The sequence below is a fragment of the Pteronotus mesoamericanus genome, unplaced genomic scaffold (genome assembly GCF_021234165.1).
Source record: "Pteronotus mesoamericanus isolate MK-2021 breed Mesoamerican mustached bat unplaced genomic scaffold, CSHL_Meso_final scaffold_85, whole genome shotgun sequence".
Lineage (NCBI taxonomy): Eukaryota > Metazoa > Chordata > Mammalia > Chiroptera > Mormoopidae > Pteronotus > Pteronotus mesoamericanus.
Window position 1 is genome coordinate 187641 of NW_026555329.1, and position 16455 is coordinate 204095.

At 37.3% G+C, this 16455-nt stretch overlaps 1 protein-coding gene across 1 annotated transcript; it reads left to right on the plus strand.

Annotated features, from left to right (window-relative positions):
• The first annotated feature begins 218 nt into the window (after positions 1-218).
• Positions 219-9274, plus strand: FKBP14 (FKBP prolyl isomerase 14). The gene is made up of 4 exons (XM_054563861.1): positions 219-532; positions 2975-3126; positions 5998-6125; positions 8555-9274. Exons 1-4 carry the CDS (start codon positions 336-338, stop codon positions 8711-8713), a joined length of 636 nt encoding a protein of 211 aa, XP_054419836.1. The 5' UTR covers positions 219-335; the 3' UTR covers positions 8714-9274.
• The last annotated feature ends 7181 nt before the right edge of the window (positions 9275-16455 follow it).

The window sequence follows — 16455 nt, forward strand, 5'->3', positions numbered from 1 at the left end:
GAGTTTCGGGCGGGCGGGTTGTACATTACATTCCTGCAGCGTCATTGGCTTGAGGAGAGCCTGAGGGACAGCACCGCAAGCCAATAGAAGACCATAATTCCCAGGCGACTGCGGTGCAAAAGCTACTCCGGCCGGGATTTGGGTTTAACTCTTTAGTGGTGAGTTTGCAGTTCGTGGGAAAGTTGCAGATAGTAAACGTGGCACGTCTGCTAGGAGGGGAGAGTCATGAACTTGCCAAAGGCCGTTGTCCTTAAGTCATCAACTGCATTCTTAACCCTTTGAGGTCCGAGGTCCTTTCCCTGTTTTTGTAGGAACTTCTTTCCTTCTCCAGCAACATGAGGCTTTTCTTGTGGAACTCGGTCGTGACGCTGTTAGTCACTTCTTTGAGTGGGGCTCTGATCCCTGAGCCAGAAGTGAAGATTGAAGTGCTCCAGAAGCCGTTCATCTGCCATCGCAAGACCAAAGGAGGAGATTTGATGTTGGTCCACTATGAAGGCTATTTAGAAAAGGATGGCTCTTTATTCCACTCCACGTAAGTGATTATACCCCGCAGGTAAAACAATGAAGAACCCACCCCCGCATGCCAGTTTACGGGCAGGAACAGCAACATGTACCAAGTTTTACCACTTTAAAAAAAAAAACTGAACTATCTTATTTTCTTCTTTGGGGAAAGGACATTGTTTGAAACAAATCTTATATAAGGTGATCTTTGAAGATTTTATTGGAAACGTGAAGTCAAGATAAGGCTGTTAATTTTGTTAATGGTAAAAATTAGACCTAGAATCTTCGAAATACTGCGGAAATATTGGGGAGGTATAATAAGACAATAAATTTTTTAAAAGCTTAAAGGAATTCTCATTTCTCAAACTCCATTCCTGAGAGACAATGACTCGATTCCATTTTTAATTTGGTGTCAGTGAAATTGACTTAAAACTTTTCACAGAAACTTCATGAGAATACACAATCATTTATTTGCCTGTTGTAGGATATGCTAATGTTAGTTCATTGACCTATTTAACTTTTGTTCTGACAAATGACATTAGATCAAGGCACAGGACTATGATTTATTTCATCATTTGTCTCGTTAGAAATTCAAAGGCTTAATTGATGAGTGTGGTGATGGATAATTAATCCTTTATCTACAGTGAAGGATTTGCATGTGGTCACACTATCATTATTTCTATTCTATAAACGAATTGCAACATACAGAACTTTTACAAATGTAATGATTTCCAGTTAGGCTTTGGTTCTACTTATTGCATTCCAAAAGTATTTTTTGAACTTTTCCTTTATGTGAGGTCCTGTACTTGATACTGGGGAGATTCAGAAATTTTGGCTTTTCTCCATCATGGTCCATTCATTTATCTACCCATCTATTAAACCTGGGCATTCAGATCTGGTCTTTTGTGAGGTTTCAGAGAAGTGATTGGCTGTCTTTCCTGAGCTCTGTTAGCTCTTGCAAAAAGTTCCAAAATGACATCTTGCCATAGAATTCTCAGCAGTCCTGTCTTCTTATTCACAAGGCCATTGCCACAGTGGATGTCAAACAGTAATAATGATTTGTGTTTTAAATTTCCAGTTATATTCTTATTTTTAATCTGATCTCTTTTAGATTCAGGTTGATTTCTTTCAGGACCCAGAACCAAAAACCTATGTGGACTATGGTGGTGGTTATGGCACATTATTTAGCCATTTGCTACTAAAATCTAGAAATAGATGAGGGGACTGTTATCATGCAGCCTCCATGTAAATGGTCGGGAACCACCTACCCTGAGGATGATGAAGAAGTACCATACATTGATCATTTTACAAAGAATGTTTGCCATTTCTAGAACCATAGCCTATGAGGTAAATAAATAAAGGTTCAAATCCTTTAGGCGGGACAAGAAATGTGCCAAAGCTGTAGTCAGTCCTGGGTGGTAGATTGTTTCTTTTTATTTTTTTTCTGCCCTTCCCAGATTTTCTGCAGTTGGCATTTTGTTACCTTGATCGTGGGGAGAAATTAAGGAAAAGGGGAAGTAATGGCCTTTACCTAGACTTAGTGACCATGGTACCCAAGAAGCCTAGCAGGCTGACTTCCCCTTCTCACCTACAAGGAACTCTTGTATAGAACACTTTCCCTATTGCACCAAAAGGGAGATAACTGAGCCTCAGACACTGCTCGGCCCTGAAGTCCCCCAGCAGCTCCACAGGTTGGCTTTCCTTCAACTGTTCAGCCAGGACACCCTGACCTTTCTCTTCTTCAGTCCTTGAGTGGCCACCCCCCAGGCTTTCCTGCGTAACCCCAAGTAGGCCCCTGCAGAGAGAACGGGGGTCTGAGTGGGGGTAAAGGGCGGAAGAGCAGCCTTTCCCAGCCAGCAAAGCCATCAGCAGGCTGTATATATAAGGAAGGTTTGTAGCCAGGCCGGAAGACGCCGTGCTCCTGACTCTCAGTGTCCATGCGGGTCTGGACCCATGTGCGGGCCATAAATTCTCCTTCGCCTCTCATCCTTCTTCCGAAACACACCCACTTGTTGCTATTTTTCTCCCCCTTCTGCACCTAGTAGCCTTCCTGGGACAACAACACCTTAGGGTTAAGACCTTGAACTTTGTAGTTAGGTCATATACTGGCACACTTAACCTCAGTTTCCTCATCTGTACAATAGAGAATAATGGCACTTGCCTCATTAGTCACTGTTAGAGTTAAAAGAAATAACACATTTGGGGTAATACCTGGTAAATGCTCAAATAATTTTTGATTGTTTCTATTTTTATGCCCTTTGCACTTCTCTAGCTGAGTCAACAGTGTGAAATTTGCAGCAAGAAATATGGACAGTGAATTGAATTACGCTATGGAGTTGTTGATTTGGGGGTGTGTGTGTGCGCGTAGCTGTTTTTGTTAATTTCCAAATTCAACCACTATGGGGAAAAAAAGTACCATAGCAATAAAAAAAAAGTTACTGGAATGTTCTAATATGTTTTCTTTCTACTGTAGTCACAAACATAACAATGGTCAGCCCATTTGGTTTACCCTGGGCATCCTGGAGGCTCTCAAAGGTTGGGACCAGGGCCTGAAGGGAATGTGTGTAGGAGAGAAGAGGAAGCTCATCATCCCTCCTGCCCTGGGCTACGGAAAAGAAGGGAAAGGTAATAACGCTTCTACATTTTTCTATAGCACTAGAGTTCTCTTCTAAATGAGGAGACAGATGTTAGCGGAACTATTATGTATTTTTCCCCCTAGAAGTAAAATCAGGATTTGCATTTCTTTGGGAAATATGTCTTGATTGTCATTTGAAATAGCCAACTGAAGCCATAGTGTCTAAATGGTGAACTAAACTAACAATGAAAAGCATTCTGGAAACCACTATGATGGCCTTTTTTGTGTGTGTGTATGTGGTACAGTATGCATAACATAATATTTACCATTTAACCCCATTTTTAAGGGTGCCATTCAGTGGCATTAAGTACGTTCACATTGTTGTGTGAATGTCACCGTTTTCCATCTCCAGAACTTTGTCATCCTCCCCACCTGAAACTCTCCAACCTATTTTCATATGCAGAAAGATAGATTACTCAACATAAGTGTTTTGGATGAGCTGAACAGTTGAAATATAGATTATCAAGACCTTACATGCAGTTATTGGTGTGGGCTGTGTGTGACTCTCAACTGAAGTTTTCCACAACAAAGTTTATCAAGTTTTTGGTACTTTAACATAAAATAATAATGGAGTGACAGGAAATGAGTTTAGGAGAATGGAAGCAAGTGGGCCGGCTGGTCCAGGGAGGCTTTGTGCTGGTTTGCTTCAGGGCAGGCACACGTACCTGCCTGTCTACCTGCCTGTCGTTTGAGAGGAAACCTCCAGGGCTTTCCGAAGGGCTATTTACAGGAGGCAGGAAGATGTTTCAAGCCTAGGCTATGCATGTATCCTATGATTCCTTTATTGTTATCTCACCTAAAGGAATAATCGGGTATCAGAAGTAAATTTGTGAATAGAGATGTCCATTACTGTGTTGTTTCTAATGGCAAAAAAAAAAAAAAGTTGGAACCAACGTAAGTGCATAATGAGAAAGTTTAGCTAAATGAAATACGGCTCAGTTACTTTAAAATGGCATTTCAAAGATTTAAATACTGGTAATTATATCCAAAATATATATGCTATGATATTATATATAAAAGTAGAAAATAAAGATACAGTATATCTTATGTTATGATAGTAATTATTAGAAAAAAGTAATACACATACAAAGTGAATCACAAAGAAATAAATAAGAATGTTAACAATGGGGCTGGGAATTATTTTTATTTCTGGTTCTATCACTTCCAGAATCCCTGCAACAGGCACATACTACTTACGTGATGAAGAGAAAAAAGTTTTAAGTAGTCATTAGAACCGGACGAAGGACCACTCGGATGTAATGGGACTATGGACTTCACAGCATCCTTAGATCTAAACCATTTTCAAAGCAGGAGACCTAGACCCAGTTTCCTAGGAATAAAATAGGTGTCGTACGTGAAGCATTGTGTATTCTAGAACTTGAATTGCTATATAAATCTTAGGTGTAGAGTAGGATTTACTAACCAAATTCATTCCTTATTTTAATGATAATCCTCTTAAGAAAATCATATAGAAAATGTCTCTCTGATGTTCAAATGTATTCTTTCACCTTCCTGTATCTTTATTGTCTCACCTTTAATATTTTACTCATGTACTCTTAGTCCATTACTCTTCTTCCATACTGCATTGAGCTGAATTTTACTTTATTACAAGTAGGGGTCTAAATTTAAGTCATTTCCTTCAAACTGAGTGTCATGAAACTAATTCTGCTAATATTTAACACTGATTTTGTAGTCCTGTAGTACCTCGTTTGCATGCCACCTTTGGAAAGATACCAGTGTTCTCGACGACCTAGTGCATGCTCCCTCTCTGTCTAGATCTGGAGTGGTAGAGCCACAGCGCAAGGCGTAAGTTTTGTTCTCTTTAGCATTACAAGTGCCCTTTCATGGAACTATGTGGGATGGGGAGATTGGAAATACCTGTAATGTTTACCTAGAGCTGTACGTTAAATATAGTTATAAGGAGACGGGTAAAAAAAATTGTCTATACTTGCCAGAAAAAAAATTTTTTTTAAGGTCGCTGGGACTTTAAAAAATGCTCTGTTTACTTTTAAAGATTTATATCTCCCTTCTCAGGAATGCATTTTAATTTCTCCCCTCTCCTGAAATTTCTTTCACATATGTATAATGTCCTATGTCAGAGAGGGTGCTTTTCAACTTTCTGGAATTATTAATCCTTTCTGAATTGTTTTTAAAGCCTACAAGAGAATTGTATCTCAGTAACATGTATTGAGAGCTTACTACTTACCAAACATAATGCTAAGTATCTTGCATGGACTTACCTTCCTTCATCTTCCCAACAGACTCTTGAGGTGGGCGTGACTGTCATTTGTATGTTACAGGTTGGGAAACTGAGGCCCAGAGATGGGTGGGAGTAAGCTGTGGTCCCAGATACTGCAACATCAGAGCTCACTCAGTCGTAAACCGCCTCCAGCGGTAGAAGTGGCGGTGTTTTATATATTTCTAGGTCAAGGCTTTCTGACCCAAGCTAGTAACTCACTCTAAGTAACTCTGAAATAGCTAAGCACTTTGAGTCATTCTTGACTCCATTCTATTTAGTCATTCTTGACTTAATTATATTTGAAATTTTAACACCCAGGCCATTAGGCATGTGTGTGTAAAACAATTTTTAATTGCAACGCTAAAAACAGACTGCTTTTGATTATTAGTTTGGAGTATTCATTCTTTATTCTTTTTTTTTTTAGTAAAATATGATTACTATTTGTTTGAGTAAAATATAATTACTTATGATTATAAGTAATTTCCATCACATGTGATAGTCTTAGGTGGGCTCCTCATTTAATTCAATTGAAAGAATATTTTGTCCAGTACCATAAGTTTTCTATCCTTAACACTTTAGGATCTTTTTAATATAACTGGGCCCCTCTCTCTCCTCCTGTTAGGTAAAATACCACCCGAGAGTACACTGATATTTAACATTGATCTCCTGGAGATTCGAAATGGACCGAGATCCCATGAATCGTTCCAAGAAATGGACCTTAATGATGACTGGAAACTCTCCAAAGATGAGGTGACCGCTCCTTCCTCCTCCTCTCTCTTTCTTCCTTCTTTCAGCTCACTTTTTAAGAGATATGTTTTTAAAGAAAATTTATTTTTAACTTGAATGCAATGTTATTTATACATCTTAAAATGCCTATGCTATGAAAATGGACTTTTTCATAGGAAATCATTGTTTCGGAGAGAACTATATTGACCCTTCAAAAAATACCGTTTATTTCACTTTTCTTTTTCTCCCTAATGTCTAAGGTTGATTGTATCCTGCCCTGCCCTGAGTTTATTTTATTTTATTTTGTTTATTTATTTTTAGAGAGAGGGAAAGGGAGGGAGAAAGAGAGGGAGAGAAACATTGATGTGAGAGAGAAACACCTATCAGTTGCCTCTCATTTGGGCCTCATCTGAAGACTGAACTCGAAATCCAGGCATGTGCCCCGACTGGGAATTGAACTGGTGACCGTTGCTTTGTAAGACGATGCCCAAACAACTGAGCCACACTGGTCAGGGCTGCCCTGAGTTTTTGAGACAATTACCATTTTGGAGTTACTGTATCAGAAACATAAGATATCCTGAGAAATATCTCCTGTGGACAGTTAAACCTATAGACTGACTGTGAAATGCCTTTTGTAGTGATTTCCTAGCAATTAGCCGCAGGCAACTCACATGCTCGGTTTTGTCCCTGTGAGCCCCTGGTTTTCCACAGCAGGGGACCTTTCCAGACCCCTCAAGCTCCTGGCGTTTGAGTAAGGAAAAGGGAGAAACCTTCTTCCTGTAATTCACGTAGGCTTTCTCAGCCGTTGCTACACTATCTTAGTCGTGCTGCTATGGAAAAAGAAGTGAAGGTAGATATTTATCCCCCCCCTTTTTTTTTTTTTTTTAAATCTACTCATGCTCTCCCTCAAGACTTGGGTGGTCAGAAATCAAGTCTCTTTTTATGCTTGGATCAATTTGATTTTAATGGCCAGCCAATGATTAAGTCTTGTATAGGCTAAGTTGTTATGAACCACTATGATCCATAGCTACTAAATTTACAACACCTCATACTGTTACCAGTCATAGGACATTTTTGATCCAAGATAAATTTTTAATTTCCTTTAATTAAAAAATATTGACTATACAAAATATTCATGTGGTTCAAAAAGATCAATCCAATTTAAAAAAGATGTTTATCAAGAAGCCTTTCCCCCACCCATATCTTTTGCTGTGTAATATACCCCTTTTTGTATCCAGTTTTATTAGTTTCTAACCTATCCTTTTAGGATTTCCTTATGCAAATTCTACCAAACATGAATACATTCTCGATTTTCTCCTTTCTTACACAAAAAAATAGTATATTATACATAATACTTGGCATCTTGCTTTAGTCACACAATACATCCCAGAAATAATATTCTACATTAATTTATAGAGCTTCATCATCTTTTTTTTTAATTTTAGTTTTTGAATTTAAATTTTTTAGTCATTGTTTTAGAGAGAGAGGAAGAGGGATAGAAAGAAGGAGAAATATCGGTTTGTTGTTCCACTTCCTTACGCATTCATTTATTGCTTCTTGTATGTTCCCTGACTGGGAATTGAACCCACACCGTGGCATATAGAAACGATACTCTAACCTAACCAGCTGAGCTACCTGGCCAGGGCAGACCTTCGTCACATTTTTTTTTTTTTTTTTTTTTTTGCAATTACATTAAATCACCTTAATCTTAAAAATAAATATATATTATATGTTTGAATGTTGGTGGTAGGGAGAGGTGAGGGGATTTGAAGTTGCTGATCTAAAAGAAGGAATAATAGGAATATAATTAAAAATTAAAGTGCAGATTGTATTCCGTTATAGTGAGCCTAGGGTTTACCTGGGAGCAGTATTTTGTTCCATCTTTAAATACCGGAATGAAAATGGAAACATGAGTCTAAGCGCTGCTCATCAGGCTGGATTTTGCTGAAATTTCTGAGATTGGAAGGTCATGTGATGTGATCATAGCCAGATCCCCAGCATGTACTACTCCTGGACACTTATTTAAATTAAAAAATGCCACTATTTAATCGGATTCTAGGAGAAATGTCTGGAATTCTGACCCTTGTTAGAAAACATGATGTAGATGGTTGAATGGATTGAAAGATAAGTCTTTCAGAAATGCTTGGCTTTCTTTAGACTCAGGTTAAGAACAGGTAGTATGCTTTCATTGGGTGTTTTTGAGATGACAGAAGCCTAATCTTTGCCATGGAGTGACGTTCTATGTCTCTACTGTAGCAACATAGCAAGAGATTTTAAGGGAAAAAAGTCTTTATAATTCTTTTACTGTCATTTGAAATGTACCATAAAGTAATTGTTTAGTAGTTGTTATATATCATTAAATGAGCTACCAGACCAGTCTGTGATATTGATTGACTCGATCGATATGGGTGTCTCATGAATTAGAATTATTAACGAGACCTGTTATTTTGTAGGTGAAAGTGTACTTAAAGAAGGAATTTGAAAAGCATGGTGCAGTGGTGAATGAAAGTCATCATGACGCTTTGGTGGAGGATATTTTTGATAAAGAAGATGAAGACAAAGATGGATTTATATCTGCCAGAGAATTTACATATAAACATGATGAATTATAGGGATATATCTGCTTATTTTATATAGTATCCATTCTTAAAGAGAGGGCATCCATCTTTAAAGAAAGCCTTATTTTTTGTCATTATTTGTTCTGTTCTTTGTTTTTTTTTATTTTTATGTATTTTTCTGAATGTTATTTAAAGAACCCCTTGGGTTTCTAAGTACCCATTTCTTTCTGGTGAGTTATAGGGAAGAAAAATGTATTTGTCTTTGACTAAGAACAATTCTGGACCATTTTCTACTTTCACATATGAAGTGTTAGGGCTCACTTGTAATTTTAAAATATTGCAACTGGGACCATGCCCAACATAAGGGCAAGGATAGCATAAATCAGCACCCTCCGTTTCTGCTTCCCTCTGTTTTCTCTAAGGTAGATACTGACATTTGTAAAGCCTTTTACAATAGCCCAAATAGCAAAGCTTGCTATTTTCGTGTGATAATGAAACAGTGTGTCTGTGCCTGCCTTTGAGCTAATGCATGAACAAACAGGAAAATGGTTGTTGAACTCTACTTGTAACTGTTAAGTTACTGCTTTACTGAGGAGATGTGCAATGCTAAAATGATTAACAAAGTTAACAACTTATCAATATGTATACATTGAACTTTCTGCCTAGGACTTAAGCTATACAAGGTGTGGCAGAAGTAGGTTGTTCATATGGAAAATAATACAATAATTAATACTAATACATGAACAATCTGTGTTTCATGTACTCACAACTGTAAACCCACTTTTGCCCCACCCTGTATAAGGTTTGGTTCCTGATTGCTACTGATTTATCATGGTAAATAGAATGAATTATTTATGTTTTTTTTAAATGTGTCAAAATATTGTAGATAAGGTAGAAAGTTGGATTTAGTCAGTGCTTACTTTTTAAGGCTAATGGATTACACTTCCTGGTTTTTAGGTAATAGTCTGTAACTGGTGTGTTATAGTAGAATGACCTTGTGCCATGATCAGTTAACTAATCAGCATTTTCCCATTACTGCCCCCATCAGAAAAAAGGCAGACCCACAGCAGCTACTATTGAAAAAGGTCTATCCTGGGTCAAAAATTTGATGATTAAAAAAAAAGGTATTTATTTATTTATTTTGTATTGTTGTTTGAGTAGAGTTGGCTCCATTCTCCCCCACCACTGCCCCCTGCCCCACCCATCCCTGCCTCCCAACCTTGACCCTGCCCCTGTGTGGCTTTGTCCGTGTGTCCTTTATACATGTTCCTTCATGACCCTTCCCCTTCTTTTCTCCGTTATCCCCCTCCCCCCTCCCCTCTGGTTACTGTTGGTTTGTTCTTTATTTCAATGTCTCTGGTTATATTTTGTTTGCTTGTTTGAAAAATTTGATGATTTTATTATGTTTCATTCAATTGGCTTTTATCGTTAATAACTTTAAAAAAGTGTCCAAATTCCCATTTACTAAGAACAGTCTTTTATCCTTTACAAAGTGATTGCAAATATGTCTTTGACTTTAAATCTCATTGATCTGAAGCCCATGAAAAAAGCTGATGGATCTTAATGTACCTATTTTATAGATGAGGAAATTGTCATTCAAAGAGATTGATTATTGTTGACTAAAGTCAACAGCTAACTTACTGAACCATATTTCAGTCTCCAAGTTCCTTATCTTTCTACTTCCCTCTACTATTGAAAAGTAAAAATTGCATTCACTGGGTCTAATTTTCTCTTCAACTTGCTTTCTGTCTTTGGGTCCTTATCCTTCGAAGATACTTTACTTGGCTATTTCTGGTGCCTTAGATTTCTCCCCTTGATCCAGAAATGACTCTGGCTTTTTTGAATAATCTTGGGGTCAACAATAAATTGCCTTAAAACCCTTGTGTGGTATGAAGTTCCTAGTGTGTATCTTAGTCTTTTCATTCCTCTTTAGCTCTAGATATTTTTTTTTTCTTTAAAGAATTATGAACAACTATTGCATCATAAATAGAATACTTTCACTGATTATATATTGTTTTCCTCACTAACCTTTCTCTGATGAGATCAGCTATATCTAGAAAAGTCTTAAGATCAAACTGCCATTTCCTCAAACCAGAGGAATTCCAAGTCCCGGTACAGAAAGCCTCATGCGGTGTGAGGAGGGGGAAGGAAGGAAGTAGCTTGTCATATGGTGCTACTTTGTAGAAACATTACTGACAGTGCTATCTCTGGCAGAGCAAGAAAAGTAAAAAGAATTTTGATCATTCAGGCAGCACATTTCTTTATCTCCTGTCAGTCTGTATCAATTCCCATTGAAACGTTTAGACACAAGCATGAAATGAAACCATGTGAGTAGGCCATGGGTCCCTTGGAGTTCGCTGCCTTTTTGGTTGAGTTTTCTCTTTGCATCTTTTCATTTGTGGGAATAATCAGACACAAACTGTGACTCCACTTGTACGTACTTTGACTCATTAATACTGCTGGACGTGTCATTTAAATTTATAGTACTATGTTATGGTATTCTTTTCAAAATAAAGTTTATTTGAAATAATTGATTTTGTGAAAAATTCTTCACCAGTTTCTTCAGCGCTTTATTGATTTTCTTAACTGGTTTTCTAGGTTTTCTTTCGAAACCAAAGAAGGAAGATGGACAGGTAGTTTGGGGACAGGTATAATGACATTTTGAATGTGTCTGATTATCTGCTCTGTTCAGATATATTTGTAAGGAAAGCTGTGATTTGGTCTAAAATGTTTTGAAGTAAATAAGCATTAAACCTTAGCATTGAGGGCGACAGTTAATAGTGAATTTTGGGTACTGGAGAAAGAGTGTGTGGGCTTGTTGTTTGTATTTTTCATGGTAGTTGTCACTCTTGGTTTGGTTTGGGATTTTATCATGTGTCACGAGTGGGTATTATGATGATTAATGCCTACTGAGTAAATTAGTGCTATAAAATACCTTATGTAATTTAGTGAAATGCTATAAAAATTGCAAGAAAATGATTTCTGTTTCAGATAGGCGATTAGCTATTTGAAACTTTCCTTGTGGAAATGAATTTGTAGTCCTCATCGTATTCATGTTACAGGATATTGCTTACCTCTGTAAGGCTATTTAGATATCAGCATGCTTGCTCTCCTCACTGAATTGAGGGTATGTTGCCATATAACATATTAAAGTTAAAAAGCCAATGTTCATTCTTATAGCCATGAAAAGGGAAAAGAAGCGTTCAATGATTTAAGAAAATTTTTAATTCAGAAAACTTGTAAAACTGGAAATTGCAAGAGGAGAAAAAAGGACTTGGTGCAATGTAATGGAGAAAATACATTTCTCACCTTTTTGTTAAAAAGTGAAGTATCATTGTATTAACCCTACTAAGAGAAAGAAAAGGGCCTCAGGCTTTCTCAAAATTATCCTGTTATTTATTCAGAACTCCTTATAACCCACTCCCTTTAGACTAACATACAGTCAAGAGATTTTAGAAAAAAACTATTATCTCAAAAATGTATGGCTGTATATACGTGAATGCATGAGTACATTTGTATGTATATATACCTATGTAGTGTACTATATACTGCGCATAAACTATATACTGTGTATATAATGTTTTCTACTAAAGATAGTTATTGAAGTGCTCTCTCTAGCACATGATTTCCCCTCTGAAAATTTGTCGTTAACTTTAGTGCAAAGTTGTTTCAGTTATAATTCAGGTAAAATTTCGTATTAGTTCTTTGTGTAAAGCCAACAGTAATTGTTTTACCCCTTTAGCTTGCAGTTTCGCAGAGGGATTAAGTGGCTTATGTTGATGTGGTACAGAGATCACAGGAGCAGGGTGCAAACCTCTGGGAGAGTCCTGGAGGCCTGGGACACACACCGTCTATGGATTCTTTTGTTTGCAGGTCCTTTGTGCTGAGCTGCCAATGAAGCCTCTGGTACGCAGTGGACAATGTTAGGATACGTCAGCCCGCGATTTTCAAAGGCAATCTAAGTGCCTGTGAGCTAGGCTAACATCAGTTCTATTTTATGATCTAAAAACAAATGGCATGAGATGTTTACTGAGATTTTATTCTAAAAATCCGAAGTACAGTGAATGCTATCCCCTGGTCTCTAGTAAGAGCTGAGTTACATACCACTTGGGAATTTCTGTGAAATATACTAAAATTTTGCACCTTCTGTCAATAGGTGGAATCATTGTTTAATCACTCATAGAATGCAGGGAGTCTATTTAATTGAATGAAAAATCCCTAGAGCAATTTAGATGGACTTTGTTTCCTTCGTTCAAGAACTGGAAAAAGAACTAATGGTAACTTCTGTTTAAAGTCATACATTATCTCAAGTGAGGAGTGGTGTTAAAATTGCAGATATTAGAGGCTCAACTTTTACAAAGCTGCATAAGATTTCATATATTAAAACATGCCTCAGGTGCATAAAATATTAAAAACAAGCCCTATTTTTATTAAGATTTTATTTATTTTTAGAAGGAGGGGAAGGGAAGGAGAAAGAGAGGGAGAGAATCATTAATGTGTTGTTGCCTCTTGTGCGCCCCCTACTGGGGACCTGCCCACAACCCAGGCATGTCCCCTGACTGTAAATTGAACCAGTGACCCTTTGGTTCACAGGGTGGCATTCAATCCACTGAGCCACACCAATCAGGGCAAAACATGCCCTATTTTAAAACTGCATAGCCTAAGGTGGGCCTTTTCCACACATGTTAGCTAGGAGAACATATGTGCAAGAGAGTATTTGGAGGAGACTCCCAGTTCTCATCATAGAATCCTCTAGTCTGTTTTTGATGGTCACAAGATGAAGATTCAGCGATACCCATTTATATTGGCTGTACAGCTGACTAAACCCACGAATGGCTCCTAAAGGTACAGCAGTGAGTGTGGTGCATACATAATAATTTGTTTCAAAAACTAAGTTCAGAATATTGACTAACTTTGTATTATAATCTTTAAAGAAAATCAAACAGCCTACCAAATTTAATTGATTCTTACAGTAAGACTGAATAGTAAATCAAATCTACTCCTTGAATTTTTTTCTAACACTTCTTTGTTAATAATTCCTCAAAACCATTTACATTTAATTTTACTTAAAATGAAATGGAAATCATTGAAATGGCACATTTAAATAATTTAATTTAGAAACCCATCACCTAATTATAATGGATAGGATTTTACACCTTTTGCCAAAATACAATTGATGGTTGTTGAGCAATGTCCAAAAGGCTTGATGGATCATTTAAATTCTGAAAATAATTTGAAAATAGATTTTAATATTTATAATCTCCCGGTGTTGTTTATACTCAATATGGGCAGTAATTCTGTAAATTCATTTGAGGGCATTCTAAAGGTTTGTTTCTATGGTAATCAAATCCAAAAAACTAACCCCCCTAAACATGGTTGTCGTGGAAGTAAGGCAGGTGGTTGACCAATCTTGACTAATACTTTTCCTTCTCATCTTTTCATGGCTTTTCTGTTAGCTCCTTTCTTTGGTTCTTATAAGATTATATACAAGGCAATTACACAGGTTGTCTTACCCACACGTGAGTGACTCATTCACATAATATTGTCTGTCATTTATTCCTAATGCGATTTGCCCAATGACAGATCTTTTTCCTTCTGTTACAATTATACACTAAGAGAAGCACTAAGTGGAAAATACCTCTATATGCAATGTACTAAAGGCATTTCTCAATTACACATGTACTTCAAACGCCTCCAGATTATTGCATAGGGCTCTTTAGACAATAAAACTGGTTAGAAGAAAAGGCAAATTTGTCATTGATGATTTTTTTTCAATGACCTAGGTTTGGGTAACCCTCATTTATGATCATCTTTTAAATGTGCTTACATTTCCCAATATGCTAGATAAATGTATTTATCTATGCATAATTCTTATGTTACCTTGACAATACCACATAATATATGCATATATTACTCCCATACTTTACTGCTTGCCTCTGACTTCTTGAGATGAGAGGCTAGGATGTGCCTTTTTCATCTTTGGAGCAAGACTGTAATTCCTAGTACAGGCATTTGATAAATGTTTCTTGTTAAACCAGTATGTTGAAGAAGTTCTATAAGTAAACTATGCATTTGTAGTTCTTAAAATTATGTGTCTAGTTAAGTCAGTATCAGGGACACTTGGTTCCTTAGAGCTATTAGGATAAGTGTTCTTAGATTTCCACATCTGCTATGGGACTTGGCTGTCCTATTGGGAACAACTAGAAAACTGGGCAAAATACAGGTTTCCCTCACTATCCAGAGGTAGAGCATTGCTATCAAACTTTTCATAAGCCAAAATTGCATAAAGTGATGAAGCTATTACCATTAATTTATATGGAAAAAAAACTGAGCATTCCCAGACCCCCAAAATAGCCTACCAAATCTTACCTCAGAAGACATAAAACCTAAATTAATGCTAACATAGAGCAAAAGCAGAGCCACTCTTGCTGCTTGGGGTGCATGCTGTCTTTATAATGGCTTGCTGCAAAACAAATGCTAAATGCTATTTTCACTTTTGAATTTTTTTTTCCATAAAAGTGGAAGTCCTCTTCAGGTTTAAAGTTAGTGAAAACAGATACTAATGGACGTCTTTCATAAAAGCAAAGTGGCCTCACTCAAACTTTTGAAAAATAGGGGATACTGGCATCTACACAGATTTGTCAGACATTGGACAGCAGGCAAAGAAGAATTGCGATTCTCAAGAAGGAGAGAACAAATGAGATGAGGCCTGCAATTACCCCCACTTTCTGCTTGGAGGCACTCCCTGCGTCATACATTGCAGAGAGAAGGGGGGAAGAAACCCCAGAGACCTGTTTGCTGTCCTGTAGGGTTGAAGAAACAGGGATCCGAGCTCAGGGCAGTGAAAGCAGCCAGAATCTGTGGAGCAGAGCTCAGGAGAAGAGGAAACTAATTGGAAGAGAACTTGAAAAAAATTGCATAAGGGTTTTCTTGAGTCCTTTATGGATTCTGTGCTTGCCTGCAGTGAAACTCTGCCAGACTGGGCAAACAACAACTCAGGAAAGGACAACCGCTGGGGAGCCAGACACCAAATAATTCCCAGAACACACATCAAACTGGAAATAAATAGTTCAAGTTCCTACCAGTCAGAATCACCTATTGATTACAAAGAACATTCATTGGAGCCTAGAGGCATGGCAAACCCTCAGTAGCTGCTGAGTTAAAGGTCTGTTAGAGCTGTCCTGAATGGTGTATGAGCAAGCCTCATATGAGTGAGGCTGATTCTTAAGTAACTGACTGCTAAAACAAAGTCCAATGCCCTTTAAAGGGATACCAAAAAAATCCATCACTCAACAACATAAAATTCACAAAGTCTGGCATCCAAAGACAGCTTACGAGAGACAAAGAAGCAGGAGATTAATCAAACACAGATTAAAAACCAACAGAAATGATAAAATCAGCATGTAAGATTTTTTTTAAAAGATTTATTTTTAGAGAGAGGGGAAGGGAGGGAGAAAGAGAGGGAGATAAATATCAATGTGAGAGAGAAGTATTGATCAGGAATCTACCCACAACCCAGGCATGTGCCCTGACTGGGATTCGAACCAGTGACCTTTAGTTTTGTGAGATGACACCCAACCAATTAAGCCACACCCATCAGGGCAGTATGTAAGAATTTTAAAATGGCTATTAAAAGGTAAATATGATAATGGATTTAAAGGAAAACACATTATGAGAGAAATGAATGATAGAAAAAGAACCAAATAGAACTTCAAGAGATGAAAAATAAAATATCTGATATAAAAATTCCACTGAGACTATTTGACAGCAAATTAGAGACTTCAGAAGCAAGACAA

Bases quoted from the DNA above. Each gene is read 5' to 3' on its own strand.
- FKBP14 (XM_054563861.1), top strand. From the start codon at position 336: ATGAGGCTTTTCTTGTGGAACTCGGTCGTGACGCTGTTAGTCACTTCT. The intron at 533-2,974 runs GTAAGTGATTAT...TTTCTACTGTAG, and splicing joins GGCTCTTTATTCCACTCCAC to TCACAAACATAACAATGGTC. The intron at 3,127-5,997 runs GTAATAACGCTT...TCCTCCTGTTAG, and splicing joins CTACGGAAAAGAAGGGAAAG to GTAAAATACCACCCGAGAGT.